General features: G+C 51.7%; 2 protein-coding genes and 1 long non-coding RNA gene across 8 annotated transcripts; 1 reads left to right on the top strand and 2 right to left on the bottom strand.

The window, feature by feature from the left end:
• Positions 1-3,909: 3,909 nt before the first annotated feature.
• Positions 3,910-5,559, bottom strand: LOC148118549 (uncharacterized). Its single transcript, XR_015736019.1, has 3 exons — positions 5,409-5,559; positions 4,179-4,345; positions 3,910-4,012 (listed from the first exon to the last, which is right to left on the bottom strand). It is a non-coding gene; the product is annotated as an uncharacterized LOC148118549 (long non-coding RNA).
• A 116-nt stretch (positions 5,560-5,675) lies between these two features.
• Positions 5,676-9,803, top strand: Spata2l (spermatogenesis associated 2 like). The gene is given in 3 exon segments (XM_087900551.1): positions 5,676-6,402; positions 7,844-8,785; positions 8,787-9,803. Coding segments are annotated over 3 exon segments (1,284 nt in total). The 5' UTR covers positions 5,676-6,099; the 3' UTR covers positions 8,826-9,803.
• Positions 9,804-17,227, bottom strand: Cdk10 (cyclin dependent kinase 10). 6 transcript variants are annotated; one of them, XM_048437524.3, is made up of 13 exons: positions 17,132-17,227; positions 15,413-15,485; positions 14,715-14,786; positions 14,176-14,278; positions 13,965-14,046; positions 13,254-13,411; positions 12,648-12,700; positions 12,395-12,464; positions 11,750-11,809; positions 11,359-11,482; positions 11,145-11,284; positions 10,719-10,771; positions 9,804-10,499 (listed from the first exon to the last, which is right to left on the bottom strand). In XM_048437524.3, exons 3-13 carry the CDS (start codon positions 14,731-14,733, stop codon positions 10,402-10,404), a joined length of 960 nt encoding a protein of 319 aa, XP_048293481.1. In that variant the 5' UTR covers positions 14,734-14,786; positions 15,413-15,485; positions 17,132-17,227; the 3' UTR covers positions 9,804-10,401. The 6 variants fall into 6 exon arrangements, with proteins under 6 accessions (XP_048293481.1, XP_048293477.1, XP_048293480.1 ...); XM_048437520.3 differs by having other exon boundaries at positions 17,094-17,218; XM_048437523.3 differs by having other exon boundaries at positions 13,254-13,321; positions 17,094-17,218.
• Between the last annotated feature and the right edge of the window lie 253 nt (positions 17,228-17,480).

Here is a 17,480-nt window from a genome sequence, read left to right as displayed (position 1 = left end):
ACAACCATCTGTAATGAGGTCTGGTGCCCTCTTCTGGCCTGCAGACATACACACAGAAAGACTATTGTATATATAATAAATAAATAAATATTAAAAAAAAGACAATCTCATGTATCCCAGGAGAGCCTCTAGCTTGCTTTATACAAAGGACAACCTTAAATTTCTGATTTTTCAGCCTCTACCTCCCAATTGATGAGCCCCAGGGATTTGCTACCATGTGGGTTTTATGTAACGCTGAAAGTGGAAGCCAGGCTTGTCCATGCTAGGCAGGCTCTCTCTAACTAATCCACAGCCCCAGCCTCCCACAGGAATCGTAATGAGCCAGGTGTCACCCAGTTTCTGCTGCCCACAGTGTCACTTGTGAAGACCAAGGCTTCAAGGATCACCTTATGCCTTCTGAGGCATTTGCTTATTCTAGGCACAGCTTTCTCAGGTTGCTTTAGGCTGAGTTCTCTCAGCACTGAAGCTTCCCACTGAGTTTTTCCTCCAGCTCACACACCAGCTGGCCTGGGTTTTCTGGAAAGATTCCAGCTGAACTGGAACACAAATTGTCATACATTGCCCACCATAAATTTTGCTTTCCTTGGCACGGTGTTGAGCTCCATAGCTGGACCTTGAGGTCCAACTTTCTTTCTTGTATCAGCAGTGCTTGGGAGGTGTCTGACCGGGACACCTTGAATTCCTCATGCTTCTTACCATTGGGCTTCAAGATCTAACTAAACCTGGCTTTGTCCTGGTGGAGTACCAGCTTAGAAAGAGGCCCGGCTCTCAACAGAGCTTGCATGCTGTGGCTGAAGAAAAAAAAAAGTATATCTTTGAGTTACTACTTCAGCATTTCTAAGCCATTGTTCCTCCATAGAGCAGGAGTGAATAGCAATTTTGCTACTGAAAATCCTATATGGTAACAAGAAATAGCCCAAACTAAAAATTACAAAACAGTAACAACTAATATTAGGTTATGCATAAAGGAAAAGAAAAATACCTGTAGGCGTGGGCGCCTATAGGTGGCGCCAGGAGCAGACCTCAGAAATATGGGGATTTAAGGAAAAGGGGAAAAAAGGCAAGGAGGAACTCATGAGAATAGTGTGCACACAAGTATAAAAAGGCAGGAGCATTCATTGGAGGTAAGAAGATGGGACAGTCAGAGTCAAAGGAGCAACATTTGTTTGCAGAAATTCTGCACCGTTGTTGCTGGTGGAAAGAGTTAAAGTGAGACACTATCAGTTAGTGAACTTCAGCTTCTTTCCCTGAAGAGGGAACTCTGAATCCCAAAACTTGGTCCCCATTAGGAACAGCAATTAAGGGAGAGTTGGATGCAAGGGAACCAGAAAAAAAAAATCCTAGGTATATCTTTCAGCTTTAGGAAGAAATAAAATCAGTAATAGATAAAAATGGCACAGTTAAAATTAAAAACGAAAATGATCACAAAAAGGCAGAGCTAACACTAGCAATAGGAAAATTAGAACATAAAGAGACATATTATCTAGCCAGGCAGTAGTGGACATGCCTTTAATTCCAGCACTTGGGAGACAGAAGCAGGCGGATCTCTGTGAATTTGAGGCCAGCCTGGTTTACAGAGTGAGTTCCAGGTCAGCCAGGACTGTTACACAGAGAAAGCCTGTCTCGAAAAACAAGCAAACAAGATAAATTATCTAATATCTCTCTCTCTCTCTCTCTCTCTCTCTCTCTCTCTCTCTCTCTCTCTCTCTGTGACGAGGTTGAGGGTTTTCCTCCTCCTTGTGCTGATTTTGCTCCCCCACCTACAGCTCCAGTTTCCTCTGTTCCTAAAACCTACCTGTCAAGTGCAGTTCTGATAGCCTGGAAATGTGTCACCCCCAACCCCCACCCGCTGCCTTGCTCCATTTCTTTCTGAGGTTGTTGGGAAGGCTTCTTACCCTGCATAAGAGAATTAACTCCTTTGAAGTTGTGGTGCAAGTCTCCCAGCCTTTGTTTTAGCCCAGGAGAAGGGAAAAGGCAGGGAAGGATTTTCTCTTTTAGAAATTGTACGCCCATTTCATGTGAGACTCTTAGGGATCTTAGGCAAGCTTGTGCTCAGTGTGGACCAATGGCTCTCCTTTTCCATTGTCTCTCCTGGATTCTGTTTCTGGGGAAGCTTTTCTTCCCTCTGACCGGAGGATCTTAGCAAAGCCTTGTCTCACTGGGAGTGAATATTTACTGTGGAAGACCGATTATTCAGAAAGATGTCAGGACCAAGATTCTAGAAATCAACAAAATGATGTGCCCATAGCTTTTAAAATGTTAGCCAGAGAAGGCATGTATAGCGATGCTCAACCACAGATCACATCTCCTCCTGAGGCTTATGGACAAATCAATGCCTTGGTTTAACAGGGGTGGAATAAGTTACCAGGTCCTGGAAGAAAGACAGAGGAACTTCTAAAATTGAAAGGAGCCTGACAAGCCATATCAAGGTTTTATTTCTCGCTGGGAAGTGGGGGTGCACATCTTTATTCCCAGCACTCGGGAGGAAGAGGCAGGAGGATCTCTGTGAATTTGAGACCAGCATGGTCTACAGAGTGAGTTCCAGGATAGCCAGGGCTACACAGATTTTGCTTTTCTTTTTTTGCAGGCAGCCAATTGCCTGATGGGGGAGAGAGAGAGAGAGAGAGAGAGAGAGAGAGAGAGAGAGAGAGAGAGAGAGAGCAATGCCTACTGTGGATACCTAGAAGACAACCTAAGATGGACAAGGAGGTTCCAAAACATCTGCAGAGGCTATGCCTGAAGAGAGGAAGAGAACAGGATGATGGAAATTCCAAGCAGTGCAGAACAAAATCTTCCTACCAACAATGACTCAGATGAAGAAACCAGTGACTGGGGGAAAACATGGCCAAATCTCAGGGGAAGGGTGTGACTGCAGAACTGCTGTGTTTGCTGTGCTGTCTCTGTTAAATGCATCTGCTCCTGCTGAGACATATTAGGCTTATGGACCTGATCTTCCTGTGCTTCTCTTTGTTATCTGGGAAGAGAATAACTTTCCTGTTTATGTCAATGGGTGCCTACACTGATAATCATATTGCTACCTGAGCAGAGACAGTCATAATTTAAGTATTGATGCTCATGCCTTGTATGATGAAATATTAACAATTCAACATTCAAAGCTAGATAAATTATCCTCTTTCACTGCTACACAAAACTTGGAAAAGATTTTTGGTCATTATCTTTCTGTCTTTAATGGGACTTCTAAACTATGGTCCATAGGAATGTCACTAGGAAGTTTTTTGCTGGTTATACGTGACTGAAAATTGATTTGGTACCCCATGTCTGCTTTACAGATTGACTTGCATGCCCTAAATTAAAAAATAAAAAGAAACCAAAAAAATAAAAAAGAGGAAATTGCAGGGAATCATGGAATTGGCCTGGCCTAACTGCCTTGAGACACATGTGTCATAGGTTTTCAGGTTAGAGTCCACGGCTCTGGGGGGCACAATGTGCCTTCCAGTTCCTGAGAGACTGTTGTGCTCCTTCAGGCAGTTAAGGGTTCAGGCCACTTTGTGTTTGTTTTGCTGTATGTTACATTACTAATCAAGGAAGGATGGAAGCTTGGCAGAACAACTGGTCTTAGACATTAATCTAGTGTACCCTGCATAGCTTGTAAACTTCATTGTATCCTGGCAACTACACCCATATTTGTACGGGCAATTGCCATTGTATTCTGTTTCTGATAAAGGTATGAAAACCCTGATTGCTCTCACTAAAACTAAACAGCCTCAATCTTGCTCTGACCCTGACTTAGTTCCTCATGGCCACACCAGGTTGACCCCTGCACTCCAGAGGCAGAAGCCAGAGAATCTCAAGTTCTAGGCCAGCTGAGCTATCCAGAAAAACTCTTTAGAGGAGAAAAAAAAATACTAACCAGTATAAAAGAAAGTCAAAAATAATAACAACTACACCTGCATTGGATTGAGGAAAATCTTCAGACACGGGCCAGTGCGGTACATGATGGTGTAGGGAAGAGCCAGCTGTGGATGAGCCAAGCAGAAGCCAGCTTACAGTCCTAGGCAAGATAAGTATGAACGGCCTTGATTTAGCAAATCTGTCGAGGTAAAACCAAGGTTCACAAAGGATGTGAAGAGCACAGAGGACATGGAGCGGCACTGTTCGCTCGGGGAGAGCAAGAAAGGGAAGTAGCAATGGATGCAAAACAAACAACCCAAACTTACTGGCTCAAACACATAAGCCGTTTGTATCGTTCCCGCATCTTCCGATGTAGATAAGGTCCATAAGGAGAGCTCTACCCACCCCTGTCATCAACTGTGGCTGTAATTGGTGACAAGAGGCTGAGTCGGTTGGACGACGTCTTAGGTCAACGCCCACGGTGAATAGGGACCTAAAGAGGTCAGAACGACATAAGAGTATTGTGTGACTGGCCTAACAAACCACCACAGAATGGGGAGGGGTCTTACAACAGTGGAAATGTACCAGCACAACTCGGAAGGCCGCGAATCTATGCCGCCATCAGGACTGCCCCTCCCATAAGAACACCAGCGGAGGCTCCTTCCTGCCTCCACCAGCTCCTACAGGCTTTCAGAATTCCTTGCTTGGAGCTGTAGCCCATCTTTGCTCCATCTTCACAGAGCTTTCGATATATAAAACTCTTCTTGTGAGAACATCAATATTATCAGTTTAGGGCTCATCCTAATCCAGAATAACCTCTTAGTTACAGGTGGAAGAAAGCGCACTGGCAGGTGGACATTAGCCCGCTACAAGGCCTCACCATTAGTTTAACAGAGTTTCTGCTTGTTCTTTGCAATGCTAGAGGTTGAACCTAGAGCCTTGCACATACTAGGCAATTGCTCTACTGCTGAGCCCCAGCCCCCAAGGCCTCTCTGTTTTGCTGCTAGCTCTCTCAGCATACAGTGTTGGGGTCCAGGGGTGTCTTGAAACAAGACAGGCGTGGAAACTTTATGATGGGGTCAAGGGAGTTAAACAATGCCACTGTGGGTTGAACAACCTTAAAAGCCAACCAATGGCCAGGTAGTGGTGGCGCACACCTTTAATCACAGCAAAAAGCACAGTGATGGCCAGCACGGTGTCTGAGGAGAGCTGCCTGCTTAATGTCATTTTCAAAGTCCTTCGAATCTGAGGAATTTTACAGGAAAGTAGACACCTTCCCCATGCTGGGTTCTATTTTATCAAACTTGGCCTAGGTCTGGTGACCTGGTGTACATATAACACAGGTCACTAAGATATACCCAGTGGAACCTCACCGGGTTGAGGAGCAGGCTGGATTCCGGTTCCTCAAGCCAACTAGCAAAAATAGCCAAATACCGGCAAGGCGGGGTCTGACTTGGCTGGTGGATCATGGACCAAAGGAACTCAAAGATATGTATTTAAGTGCAATTTAAAACTGGGGGTGGTGGAGGATTGCTCAGTGGGTAAGAGCAACTTACCTGGCTGCTCACACCCGGTGTGTCGTAACCACTCCCCCGGCCCGGAACTAGGTGATTAACGACCTCGGACTAGTAGAAAGACTAGGGACTTGGAGACTGAATTTCAGAGGACCTACCTCAAAAGGTGAGCGGCCAAGGCGGGCCACCCCCTGCTTCGGCCAAGCCACGCCCACACCACCACCGGCCCACTTAGCCAAAAGGGTGGCACCCGATCCCAGCCTCGCCCCCCGACGTCACGACCAAGGCCAAGGGGCGGGCTCTCTCCGCAGAAGCGAGACGCTAGACCCCGGCCCAAGTGGAGCTCTCTGGGACCGCTGGGGACTAGCAGGTAGCACCGCCGCCCACGGGATCTACAGTATGGTCGGTCAGTGGGAAAGGGGCTCTGGTGGCCAGAGGCTCAGCTGGCGGGAGCGGGTATCCTCTGGAGGAGGGTGCTGTTAACACGAGGGCACTCAGCAAGCCGGGCTGAAGGTTTCCTGGGGAGGGGAAGCTAGAGATGTCCTGGTCACCCAGCTGTCGGCATCCACGTCTCCTGGTCGAAGGGGTCCATGGATTCCGAGACTCGCTAAGCTGGCAAGGGCTCTGTTTCCAGGTTGGAGGGGGCCCCGGGGTTGCTGGGTGCGGGCATGGGAGTCGCATAGCTGAGGCGACATGGTCTCTAGTTTGACACCTCGTCCCGCGCACGGTCAGGATGGGCAGCAGCTCGCTGTCAGAGGACTATCGCCTGTGCCTGGAGCGCGAGCTGCGGCGGGGCCGCGCGGATGTCTGCGGCGACCCCTCGCTGCGCGCGGTTCTCTGGCAGATCCTGGTGGAGGACTTTGACCTGCACGGGGCGCTACAGGACGATGCGCTGGCGCTATTCACTGACGGCCTGTGGGGCCGTGCTGACCTGGCCCCTGCCCTACGCGATCTGGCCCGCGCCTTCGAACTCCTGGAGCTGGCCGCCGTGCACCTGTACCTGCTGCCCTGGAGAAAGGAGTTCACCACCATTAAGGTATGGTTTGGTGATGTTCCTCCACTCCCTTCCTTGTCCAGGCTGTTGGGGGCTGCAGTTCCTCTACAGGGGAAAGTTCCGTGCTGAGGAGCTGTGGGCGTATTGGGATGCAAGCCTATCAGGCAGCCATTCACCTCTGAAACTCACATCGCTGTCCTCAAAGTAGCCTCACTGTCCTGGTTGCTATGGAAATTTTAGGATAGCCGTGGGTGGGAGGGTGAGGGAGGTACTTGATGTCCTGTGGTCATCCTAACTCCTCAAGGATGTGGACTGATCTGTTCAATGGAAGCCGCTAAGACTAGGAAGAGAGCAGCAGGCCTGTGACTAGAGCATGGACTTTGTTCCTCCCTGGGTCCAGGTTAGGTGACCAGGTCCAGGGCTGACCTGTTTCTTCAGTCAGCTGATGGACCACCAAGAGGGGGCAGGGCTGCTCTGAGCTAATTTTGAGTGGGAAGGCAATGACGTCAGTGAGCACGTGGGCGAGGTAAACCTCCACTGGTTGTCATGGCAGCGTCTCCCCCTCCACACCCCTTTCTCTTCCTACCCCATCAGCTGCTGCTGGTGACAGGGTCACCTGAGATCTTGGAACTTCTCATTCATCCTTTCAGACTAGAGGCCCACCCACCAGTCCTTTGAGGACGAAGGCAGGCAAACTTGGCCTTGAAATAGGCTAGTTCTAGGATGGAGCTGGTGAGGCTGAGTCTCCTCATTGTGGGGTTTTAGCTAAGTTACCTGCTCCCACTATGCCCCTTTCCTTGTAAGAGGCCACGAGAACAGTCAAGGTGCAAAGCCCTAAGAAGGATATTGTGGCCAGCACACCTTATGTGTCCACGACCTCTTCTTAAAGGGTCCATGCAGGGAAGGGCTCCAAGGATGCCTAGAGCTGTAGACTTCCACATTTGGAAAAGATCCAAAGTTTTCCTGATGCTTTGCTCTCGAAAGCACATTTCCATCTGTTAGCCTGGTTCTCTCCCCCAGCTGCACATAGACTCTGGAATACTACACAGCAAGGGGAGTGAGAACAAAACGCCTGGTCTGAGAGCTCTCCCTGATTCACAGCGGGGAGGCTGACAAAAATGAGGGACAGAAGAGTTTGAGAGGCTACCTGACAACTGGGTGTGGTGGAACATTCCTGTAGGCTGAGGCAGCAGGATGTGAGTTCAGGGTCTAGCTGTTAGAGAGGAGAGAGGAGAGAGGAGAGAGAGAGAGAGAGAGAGAGAGAGAGAGAGAGAGAGAGAGAGAGAGAGAGAGAGCGCTAAAGGGCTAGGGATGTGGCTCAGCGGCAGTGTTTGCTCAGCATACACAAGGCTTTAGGTTCTCTCCTGCGGGTGGGGGTGGGGGTCCAAGCTCACTCCAGACAGATGAGAACATCAATGGAGGTGAACAAACTTCTGAAGTGGACCACGTCGGCTGTATCCCTGACCAAGCCCCTCCCTTACAGACCTTCTCAGGGGGCTATGTGCATGTGCTGAAGGGTGTACTCTCTGAGGAGCTCCTGACCCGAAGCTTCCAGAAGATGGGCTACGTGCGCAGGGACAACCACCGCCTAATGGTGACCACCCCACCCCCTGCCTGCCAGCTGGTTCAGGTGGCCCTAGGCTGCTTTGCTCTTCGGCTGGAGTGTGAGATCCTAAGTGAGGTGCTGACCCAGCTGGGCACAAGTGTGCTTCCGGCTGAGGAGCTGCTCCGAGCACGACGGGCTAGTGGGGATGTTGCCTCCTGTGTGGCCTGGCTGCAGCAGCGGCTGGCTCAGGATGAGGAGCCACCACCCCTGCCCCCCAGGGGCACACCTGCGTCTTATGGAGCCCCAGTGGACCTGTATCAGGACCTGCAGGAAGACGAGAGCTCAGAGGCCAGTCTGTATGGTGAGCCCTCTCCGGGGCTGGACTCACCCCCTATGGAACTGACATATAGGCCACCACTCTGGGAGCAGAGTGCCAAACTGTGGGGTTCTGGGGGCCAGCCCTGGGAGTCTCCAGCTGATGACCTGCATCGGGCCAGCAGCCCACCATATGGGGCCCTGGAAGAGGAGCTGGAGCCAGAACCCTCTGCTTTCTCCTTCCTCTCTCTGCGCCGTGAGCTGAGTCGCTCGGGGGACTTAGCTACCCCCGATGCCCCTGGGAGCCCAGGGCAGGCCAGCCCCCGACACAGGCAGGCAGAAGGAGCACCAGCCTCAGCCTATGGGCCTGCGGTTGAGCCTCTAAGCTACCAGGCACACAGCTGCTTGAGCCCTGGTAACCTGCCCACCCTCTGCTGTGACACCTGCCGCCAGTTACACGCTACCCACTGCACGGCCCTATCAGCCTGCCGCCCAAGTCATTCACTGCGCATACTTCTGGGTGACAACCAGAGACGCCTGTGGCTGCAACGAGCACAGGTGGATGGATACCCTGATCTATGACAGTCCTGCGGCCCATCCCTAGGCCCAGATGGACCCCAAGACCAGAGTTTGGGGAGATAGTTTCCATGGTGCTTCTTTTGGGAAAGGGCCTAGGCCAGTAGCTGCCCAGGCCCTCCTATTGCCCAGGGGAGTTCAGTACCTATAGTTGGAATGTTCTTGCCTGGGGCTGTATCAGGCCCCTCCTCACTGATGTGCCGTGTTTCAGTCCTGTCTACAGCAGGCCCTGAGCTGAATCAACAAGATCTTCCCTCTTGTTCCTATCCTTATGCCCAGATGTGCTGGGTAGAGAAGTCCAGGATGCCCATATTACAGTACCCAAACTCACTCCAAGAAGGACCCCACCCTGCTCTCTACCTGCTCCCTGCAGGCTATGGTTCAGGATATGTCGTCCCTTTCTCCGTGTGCTGAGAAATCTTACCCAGGAGCTTGTTCAAGAGCCTGTAGACTCCATAAGTTAGATTGGGCCGTGTGGGAGGCTCTGACAGGGCATAAGTCACTTAGCTGAGAGGCCCCCTGCTAACCCCTGCTGTTAGTAAGGAGCCCTGCAAAAACCGGGCACCAGGAGAAGCTCTTACCCCCCACCCCACATCCAGCAGAAAAGGTTCTCAGCAACCAACTGTCTACCAGCCAAAGAGGGGGTGAACATATACAGGCCACCCCTTGGGTTACTGCCAAAAAGCATCTCACTGCCCCATGTAGCTCCTTGAAGGCACACAGATAACCAGGAAGAAAGAAGTTATACCCTCTTTTCCCTTGGCGATAGCCCAGGGCCCGTCACTGGGCTCCCTACACCAATAACCCACAGGACAGTCATGATGAAGGGCTGGGCTTGCATCAACCCCATGGAAGCCCGGGCACAGCATTGCTGCTCTGAACACCTCCTCTACTGACACCCCTTGGCCACGGCTGTTCCTACTCCTCACTCCCAGCCCCTCAGAGGACACTGTCCATGCTGCATGGATCAAAACCCCAGAGTACATTAAAGGATTGTGAAACTGTCTATTGGAAAAGCTTTTTATCTCTCCACCCCTGGAAAAGGAGCCCACCAGTTCTCTCCGTGGGCATCAGTGCTGGGGACATCACCAAGGGCTCTCATTCTGACAGTCTTAAAAGCGTTCTATCGTGGTCCCAACCAATGCTTTCTGCCTCCTTCCCACCTGAAGCTCCACCATCCCTGCCCAGGGCCACTATAGCCTGTCCTGGGCAGCTCCTAGTGACCAAGCAGGAACAGTATGGTCTCCTGGGCCTGCTCATTCCAGGCTAATGCCTAGCTCCAGTTTAACATTATACTGATTTGGGCCTTTGGGCCTCTCAGCTCTAGCACTGCCTCCCCAGAAGCATGTCCTCACTGACAGACAAGGCTGCCAGGAGTTAACAGGCCACCAGATGGTGCTACAGCAGCCCAGTCTATGCTGGGCATCCCCACTCAGCAACATCCCAGTTCATAATCTACTTGCATCCGGGCAGAGGATAGCAGGGAGGAGTCAGCTGAAGAAAGGATGTTAGCTGGAGGGGACAAAGGCATCTTGGCCTGGTGGGCCCTCCCAGTCTGCTGCCTGATGATCCATGAGGGTGTGTAGGGATGGCCGGACCCACTGTCAGGGCTTGCATCGTTTGCTCTGCCCCTCAGTGGCAGCTGGGGCAGCGCGCTTATTGCGGTGGTGGGGGAAGGTGGGCATGAGTTCCGGCTCGCAAGCTGCATGAGAAGGGATAGTTTCAGTGTTGGCTTGAAGAAGCAGTTCCTGGTGGGGCATGCTCCAGATCTAGATGGGACTAACCTTCCATCTGCTTCCTTCTTTCTCCCCTGTGGAGTCTGCCCACATTCCACCCACACAAACCTGCATTGGGAACCCAGCCAATATGGACAGACAGGGCTTTCTGTCAACCCCCCAAAAAGGAGGTCTGCAGAACTCACGTAAGGGCTTCTCTTTGAAGTAGGAGCTCTCCAGACAGTCCCCCGCGGTTGCCCTGAACAATGACAGTAACCTTTGGCTTCAGAGAGGCCTATTTCACTCAAAACACAGCCAGGCTCAACAGCCCAATTCCACCTCTGACAAATGGGGGCTGGAGGCCTAGAAACTGCCAGGCAGCTCAGAATGGCTCTAAGTCCTAAGTCACTCAAAGTGGACACCTGGCACTTACGGCACATCTACAGTCTGTGTTGTGAGAAACCATCTTTAAGAGGTTTGTTGAATTAAGATGGCTCAGTGCTAGAGTGCTTGCCTAACATATGTAAGGCAATAGTTTCCCACGCCCCACACCATAAAACATAAATTAAGGATCTGGGTTTCCTGAAGCCAGGGCCCTCTCCTCCTAAGCTGCCTACAGGAAAGGTCTGTACCTTTTCTTAGGGTCATACATGAAGAGGAAATTAAGCAGACGAAGTCCGGCCTCTGAGAGCCACGGGAACTTGTGCTTGAGATTGTTGTAGGGCTGTTTCCTCAAACTGTATTGGCCGGCTAGCGGCAGCTTGGAGAAGCCCTGTAAGAGGCAGGGGCTGGAGCTACAGCGCCACCAGGCAGAGATGGGAATGGAGAGTTGTCCGTAATACCCACCGGCCAGATATTCTCACTCGGTGTCCCCAGCAGCTGTACAATCAAGTCGATCTGGTGGATCTCAGAAGTGCCAGGGAGAAGGGGCTTATGGGCCAGCAGCTCTGCCAGGATGCAGCCAACAGCCCTGCAGAAGCAGCCAATCTCTGCTTAGCCCCATGTCCACGGACTCGTGAAGGAGGCAAGCGGCCATAAGGCTCTCCCACCAGGTCTGCAAACGCTGCCTGGTGAGACCCTCGGTGCCAGAGCCAGTGAGCACTCCGGCTATGCTGGCATGCTCCCCTTAGGTCCCAAGGTCAGGCTCACCACACAGCACCAATCCTGCTCCCCCTGTCCCAGGGCTGACCTCCAGGGCCAGGTCACTTGAGGACCCAGGAGCAGAAACCACTCCTACCACATGTCAATGCTGGTAGTCTGGGTAGTCGTTCCAAGCAGCAGCTCTGGGGCTCGGTACCTGCAGACAAAGGCCTCATTTTATCTCTGGTCAGCGCCTCTCCTTCAGTCTGAGCTCCCTCAGGGTCCCCGGTGGCCTGAGCGGTAGGGTCACTACTCCTAGCCCGGATTAACCTCTACCCTAAGCTGGAATGCCCCCGTGTCTGTATTATCAGAATCAGAAGACCATCAGTTTGCTTTTGGTCGGAAGCTAAGTGTCCTGATGAGAATGTGAGGGACGACAGTGTCCTGCCCTTTGCCACAACCCCATTCTGCCCTAGAAACAACTACAGAAGCTACCCTTCCCTTTCTGAGACAGAGAGACAGAGCCAGGCTGTCTGGAGCTGTTTTAGTGTAGGACAGCATTTCTTTGTTTGGGTTTTTTGTTGTCGTTTTTCGAGACAAGGTTTCTCTGTTTAGCCCTGGATGTCCTGGAACTCATTCTGTAGACCAGGTTGGCCTCAACTCAGAGATTTGCTGCCTCTGCCTCCCCAGTGTGGAGATAGAAGGTGTGTAAGGCCCTTTTGCAGCATCTGCCTCAACTGCAAAGGGCCCCATGGAAGGCATACCCACTCATACGGGCCACCACAGTTCAAAAGGAACTCACCAGAGGGTAACAACCTTGGGAGTCATCGGCTTTACTGGAACACCATAGGCCCGGGCCAGGCCAAAATCCGCTGCAGTACGAGAGGAGACAGAGAGTATCACTCAGCCAGGACAGACAAGTTGTTATCTAAGACGGCCGGGGGCTAGGAAGACAGACATGCCGTCTCTGGCTTCTACACTGACATCCCCTACCCCTACAGGCATGCTCAAAGAAACCCACTCCCACATATGTGGGGGCAGCACCCAGCACCCACCTGTCTTTACACAGCCCTTATCTGTCATGAGCAAGTTGGACACCTTCAGGTCCCTGGGTAAGAGAGAAAGCATTAGTTTTCCGAGAAAGTGGGTTCCAAAGGTCAACCGTGCTGTCACCACAGCCCGACATACTGTCCTGGCATCAAACCGAGGTCTTCTAAGATCGAGAGGGTGGGTAGTAGTACGGGACTGGCTACTGGGAGGCCGGCAACCTCAGTAACTAAGCAAGAAGTAGAGGCCAGGTCTCCACACCTGCTGCTGCTCCAAACAAATGGGCTTTGAGCCTCACAGTTCCCTCTACTGACGGCCAGCTCCTGGCCTAAGACTCACTGTAGGTAGGTGCTCTCTCTCTGCTGAAGGCTTCTGGCTGCTGTTCTCCTATCTACCCACCCACCTTCTATTTCCCAGAAATATGAGGGCTGCTCAGGCTTGTTTGACCCAAGATCCTTGCCTGGGATCAGTCAGAGAATTTCTACTGGGTGTTTGCTCCTCTCCTAAAGCTATTCAGAATGAGGCACTGTGGGAAGCCAAAGCTATTCCTGGCCCTTTCCCTCCCACTCCTCAGACACCTCCAGCACACCTTCCTCCTGGTCGTCCCTGCCCACCTGTGGATGATGAAGTTCCTGTGCAGGTACTGAAGGCCACGGAGCACTTGGAGCACGATGCACTTCACCTGGAGGAGGTTCAGAAGCACAGGAAGGAGAGCTTTGATACACTGCCTAGCAGTCACCAGCAGCCTCAGGAGTATGGCTGTTGCTATGTCCTGCACAGTAAGACAGTACTGCAATGCATTTATTTGTATATGTATGAGCATGTGACACACGTTTGTATACGTGTGGGTGTGCGTGCCTGTGTGTGAACACAGGAGGTTGACGTCAAGTGTCTTCATCAGTTGCTTTCTACCTTATATACTGAAGCAGCATCTCTTATTTGAACCCAGGGCTGGCCAAATTTAGCTGGTCTAGCTAGCCAGCTTGCCTGGAAATCCTGTCTCTACTATACTACCTCCGTTATGCGGGGATTATAGGCAGGCTGCCATGCCCACCTAACATTTATTTATATGGGTGTAAGGGATCCAAACTCTGGTCCTCACGCTTGTATGCACAAAGGCACGTTTTTCTACCCTCTGAGCTATTTCTCCGGTCCCCTTTTCCTTTCCAGTAGCCTGACATGTGAACTGAGAAGACCTGGGTCCCCAAGCGCCCACAGTACACCACAGGTGAACTTCAACTCCTGAAGGCCCTAGATGCTGTGAACTGTCACATTCAATATGGCTACCCACCAAGCAGGACCTGTGAAACACCTCCCTGACACACCTGGGCCTCGGAGAATGGTGTTGGCATATTTTCCAACAGGCTGGCCAGATCTTGCTCACAGTAGCCCATCACCAGGAAGATGCTAGAAGAGAGAAAACACATGCCACCTTATGTTTCCTCCCTAGTGGGTACAGAGCTCTGTGCCTGCTGGAGAAAGGCCAACCCCATGAGAGGGACCCTTGGGGTAGGACAGCCTCAGGAAACCACACACCTCTCCAGGTGGTTGCCCACAACCACCTCCTTCAGCTCTACAATATTTGGATGGCGGAGACGCAAGAGCAATGTGATCTCACGCAAGCTGCTGATGGGAATGCCTGTAACCAAAGGGGCTCGGTGAACTCGACTCCACCACACCTGGGACCCCATAAACACTGTCCCCTCCAGGTGGAAATTAGTGATACCAACACCGTTCTTACTCCAGCATTCATTGGGGATGCAAGGCCAAAGGGCAGGGGTACCGGTCTTTGTGGAGGGTGACAGTGAACTCACCAGAGGACAGGGCAAAATGGCTTGGAGAGAATGTCCAAATTTACAGTTAGCTCAGGAAGGAAAAGTCTGGCAGGGCTGAGGAGCTCAAGCTCCGGCTGCAGTGATAGGTGGGGCAGTGACAGGCCAGGCCAGCCCCTTAACTGCTCTGCACATACCCTCAGAAGAGTTCAGTCCTGAGAAACCGCAGGTAACCAGGGCTTTCCTCCTCCCTCCTGCAGTAATGCCCCAGGGAGGGGCTTCTGCACCCTGCTCCCGGCTCACCATCCTTTTCTTTGTCCATCCGCACTTTCTTCAGGGCAACGATTTCATCCGTCTGGGTATCCCGGGCCCGATCTGAAACAGAAGCACATGTGTAATGGAGTCTACCTCAACCTCTCCCCCAGCCCATCCTGCCACGCGGTTTCCTGGGCTTCTTTTCTTCTCTGACAACCGAATGCCCAGCAACACTCAGCCCTTCCTTCAAAAAGATCTGAGCTTGGGGATCCTCACTGGTGCCCTGAGGGGCGGGTGTTTCCAGTTTAGCTCTGAGCTGGAAGCTGGCCCCCAGTAACTCAGCGGGTAAGGATCTCTCCTGGGCTTCTCTTTCTCACGCAGCCCACTGATTTGTGTTCTCTTGTGCTAACTGTAAGGGCAGTTAAAGTACTCTATCTAAGGGGAAACACTTACTGTACATGATAATGGCTTACAGAGTTTTGTTAACTGGTGCTAGGCAAAACGACTCTCACACCCAGGGAGCCACAAGGAGCTTTCACAAGCTATACATTTTATTGGTCAGTTATTTCCACTCCTCCCTCACATATCTGGATTGCTGACATTAACAACCTGATGCTTATGTTTATCCAGTCATGGTGTAAATCACACCGGGAATTAAAGTCTGGGAGCAAGCTTTGGAGTACAGAGTGTGAGCCTTCCCTTCCCAACACAGCTGTGCCTACACACTCCTTGTCTTGACCACTCACACACAATGCCATAGGTGCCCTCGCCAATTCGGTTCAGCTTCTCAAACTCCTTAACGCTCCGGCATCTTCCCAGCTGAAAGAGAGAGCAGTAGCCAGTGTGGGGATCTGGAAGCTAACTAGCACGAGCGATGACGAATCTCCCCCATGTCTGGCACTGACAAGCTTGCTTGCCTCTTGCTCACCAAAAAGAAAGCGACCACACACTTGGAATTTCCTGATGAGCAGAGGGGAAGAATGACAGACACTGGAACCACTTTGAAATGCTGAAGGTGGCCTAATGACTCCCTCCAACCCAGGGTTCCAGACGTCTGCTGCCGAGTAACAAATGGCCACAAGCCACGTACACAAACACCTCTGTGCAGAGGGAACCAGGGGTCTCATTTGTGAGATCTGAGAAGGGACCTCCAGATCAATGGAAGCTAGCTGACCTATTTCCTTTCGCAGGCTGGGATGAGGATGAGGATGGGGGTCAGGTAGAGCAACGAAACAGACTAGGGAGCTATGAGAAACAGCTGCCTCTAGAATTTTAGGGGTCAGAGAAATAGCTTGCTTGAGTCATGGTATTCTGGGGTCTTAGCAGGGATTCTGTAACCTAATACATCTCACAGTGCACTGCCTTTGTAGGTGGGGTAATTAAGCATTTCTTGGTTATAGATCTCATTAGTGTTAGGATTCTGTCATTCCAGTTCCCAGGTGGCTTTGCCACCCCGCCCCCACCAAGCTCTTCTCTCTCTTTTGAAACAGGGTTTCTTTGTCTAACAATTCTGTAAACCAGGCTGGCCTCAAACTCACAGAGATCCACCTGCCTCCACCTCCCGAGTGCAGGGATTAAAGATGTGAGCCCCCATGCCTGACCTGGCTTCCCTTCTCTTAACAGCCCTGGGTTTTGTTCACTTGTGATAGTTGGTGCTTTTCCATGATCCACTCCTGGTCCAAACCAAATGTCAACCCTTCTACAAATCTCTTATGGAATATTCTTCTTTTCTCCGAAATCGCCATTATTTTTTATCTTTGCTCGTTTTTGCGGTCTCACTTCTGTAGCCCAGGCCGCCCTCCAACTTGGGGTGATCATCCTGCCTCAGTCTCCTGAGTACTGGGATTACAAGTATAAGCCACCACGCATACTTGACATTTTTGTCTTGAGGAGCCAATTATTGTACACTATTGTGCATATTCTCCCCCTTTAGGGGATTTCGCAACCTCAGCTTCCAGCACAGTGCTCTGAAGCTCTTAAGTTCATGTGCCTTGGCCTTGCAAACCACAAACAAGAAGCTAAAACATACGCGGGCTGCTGCAAACCTCTTCCTACCAACAGTCTACCTGAGCCCAAAGCAGCGCTCCTAAGGTTCACCTTCCCCATCACACACCGAGTGTGGGTAAAGCAGACCGGTAAGCATGGTGACAACTCCGGGCTGCAGGTGCCACTGGAACGCCCCATTCTTCTCTCCCGCAAAAACTTCACGCCCCACCCCGCCGCCTCATCCGAGTTCGCACTCCGTCGGATCCCACCCGTGTGCCCCCGTCCCCAGCAGCTCGGCTGTGGATTTCTGCACACGCCGCAGCCAGCTCTGGGACTGACATTCCTCCGATGCCGGAGCCTCAAACTTTAAGGCGACAGTGAGTCTCAGAGCGCTCCAGTCTGGCCCTGCCACAGCGCCGCCCGAGTGGCACCCCGTCGCACCCTGTGTTCTGGAGGCACGGTGAAGAAACCTTCCTTACGGATGCACTTCAGTCGGATCTGATCCGACTCTAGGTCCACCTCCGCCATGCCGAAGCCCGTGCCGCTCCACCGCCCACTTCCAGTGCGCAGGCGCAAACCGCCCATCGGCGCAGGCGTACAAGGCACTTCCGGTTTGTTCTAGAACCATCACCTAAGCATTCCCTAGAGGTTGTCCAGTCTGGGTCTGCTCATGGCACAGAGGTTCCGCCCCCTTTGCAGCGTTAGGTGCAGACAGGACCCCGCAAAGTTGCTCAAAGTACATCCCTGGCCAAGCTTGCAGAAGACTCTGGTTCTGATCAGCCGGAAGAAAATGCTTTCCCACTTAAGTGAGACCAGTTCCGGCAGATC

The sequence above is a fragment of the Myodes glareolus genome, chromosome 22, assembly GCF_982192425.1.
Source record: "Myodes glareolus chromosome 22, mMyoGla1.1, whole genome shotgun sequence".
NCBI classification, from domain to species: domain Eukaryota; kingdom Metazoa; phylum Chordata; class Mammalia; order Rodentia; family Cricetidae; genus Myodes; species Myodes glareolus.
This window is presented reverse-complemented; position numbering and strand designations above follow the sequence as displayed.

Coding starts and splice junctions, on each gene's coding strand:
- Cdk10 (XM_048437520.3), bottom strand. CDS start 17,180: ATGGCGGAGGTGGACCTAGAGTCGGATCAGATCCGACTGAAGTGCATC. Junction 14,279..14,714: donor GATGGACAAAGAAAAGGATG/GTGAGCCGGGAG, acceptor CTTTGGTTACAG/GCATTCCCATCAGCAGCTTG. Junction 10,772..11,144: donor ATGTATGACCCTAAGAAAAG/GTACAGACCTTT, acceptor GTCATTGTTCAG/GGCAACCGCGGGGGACTGTC.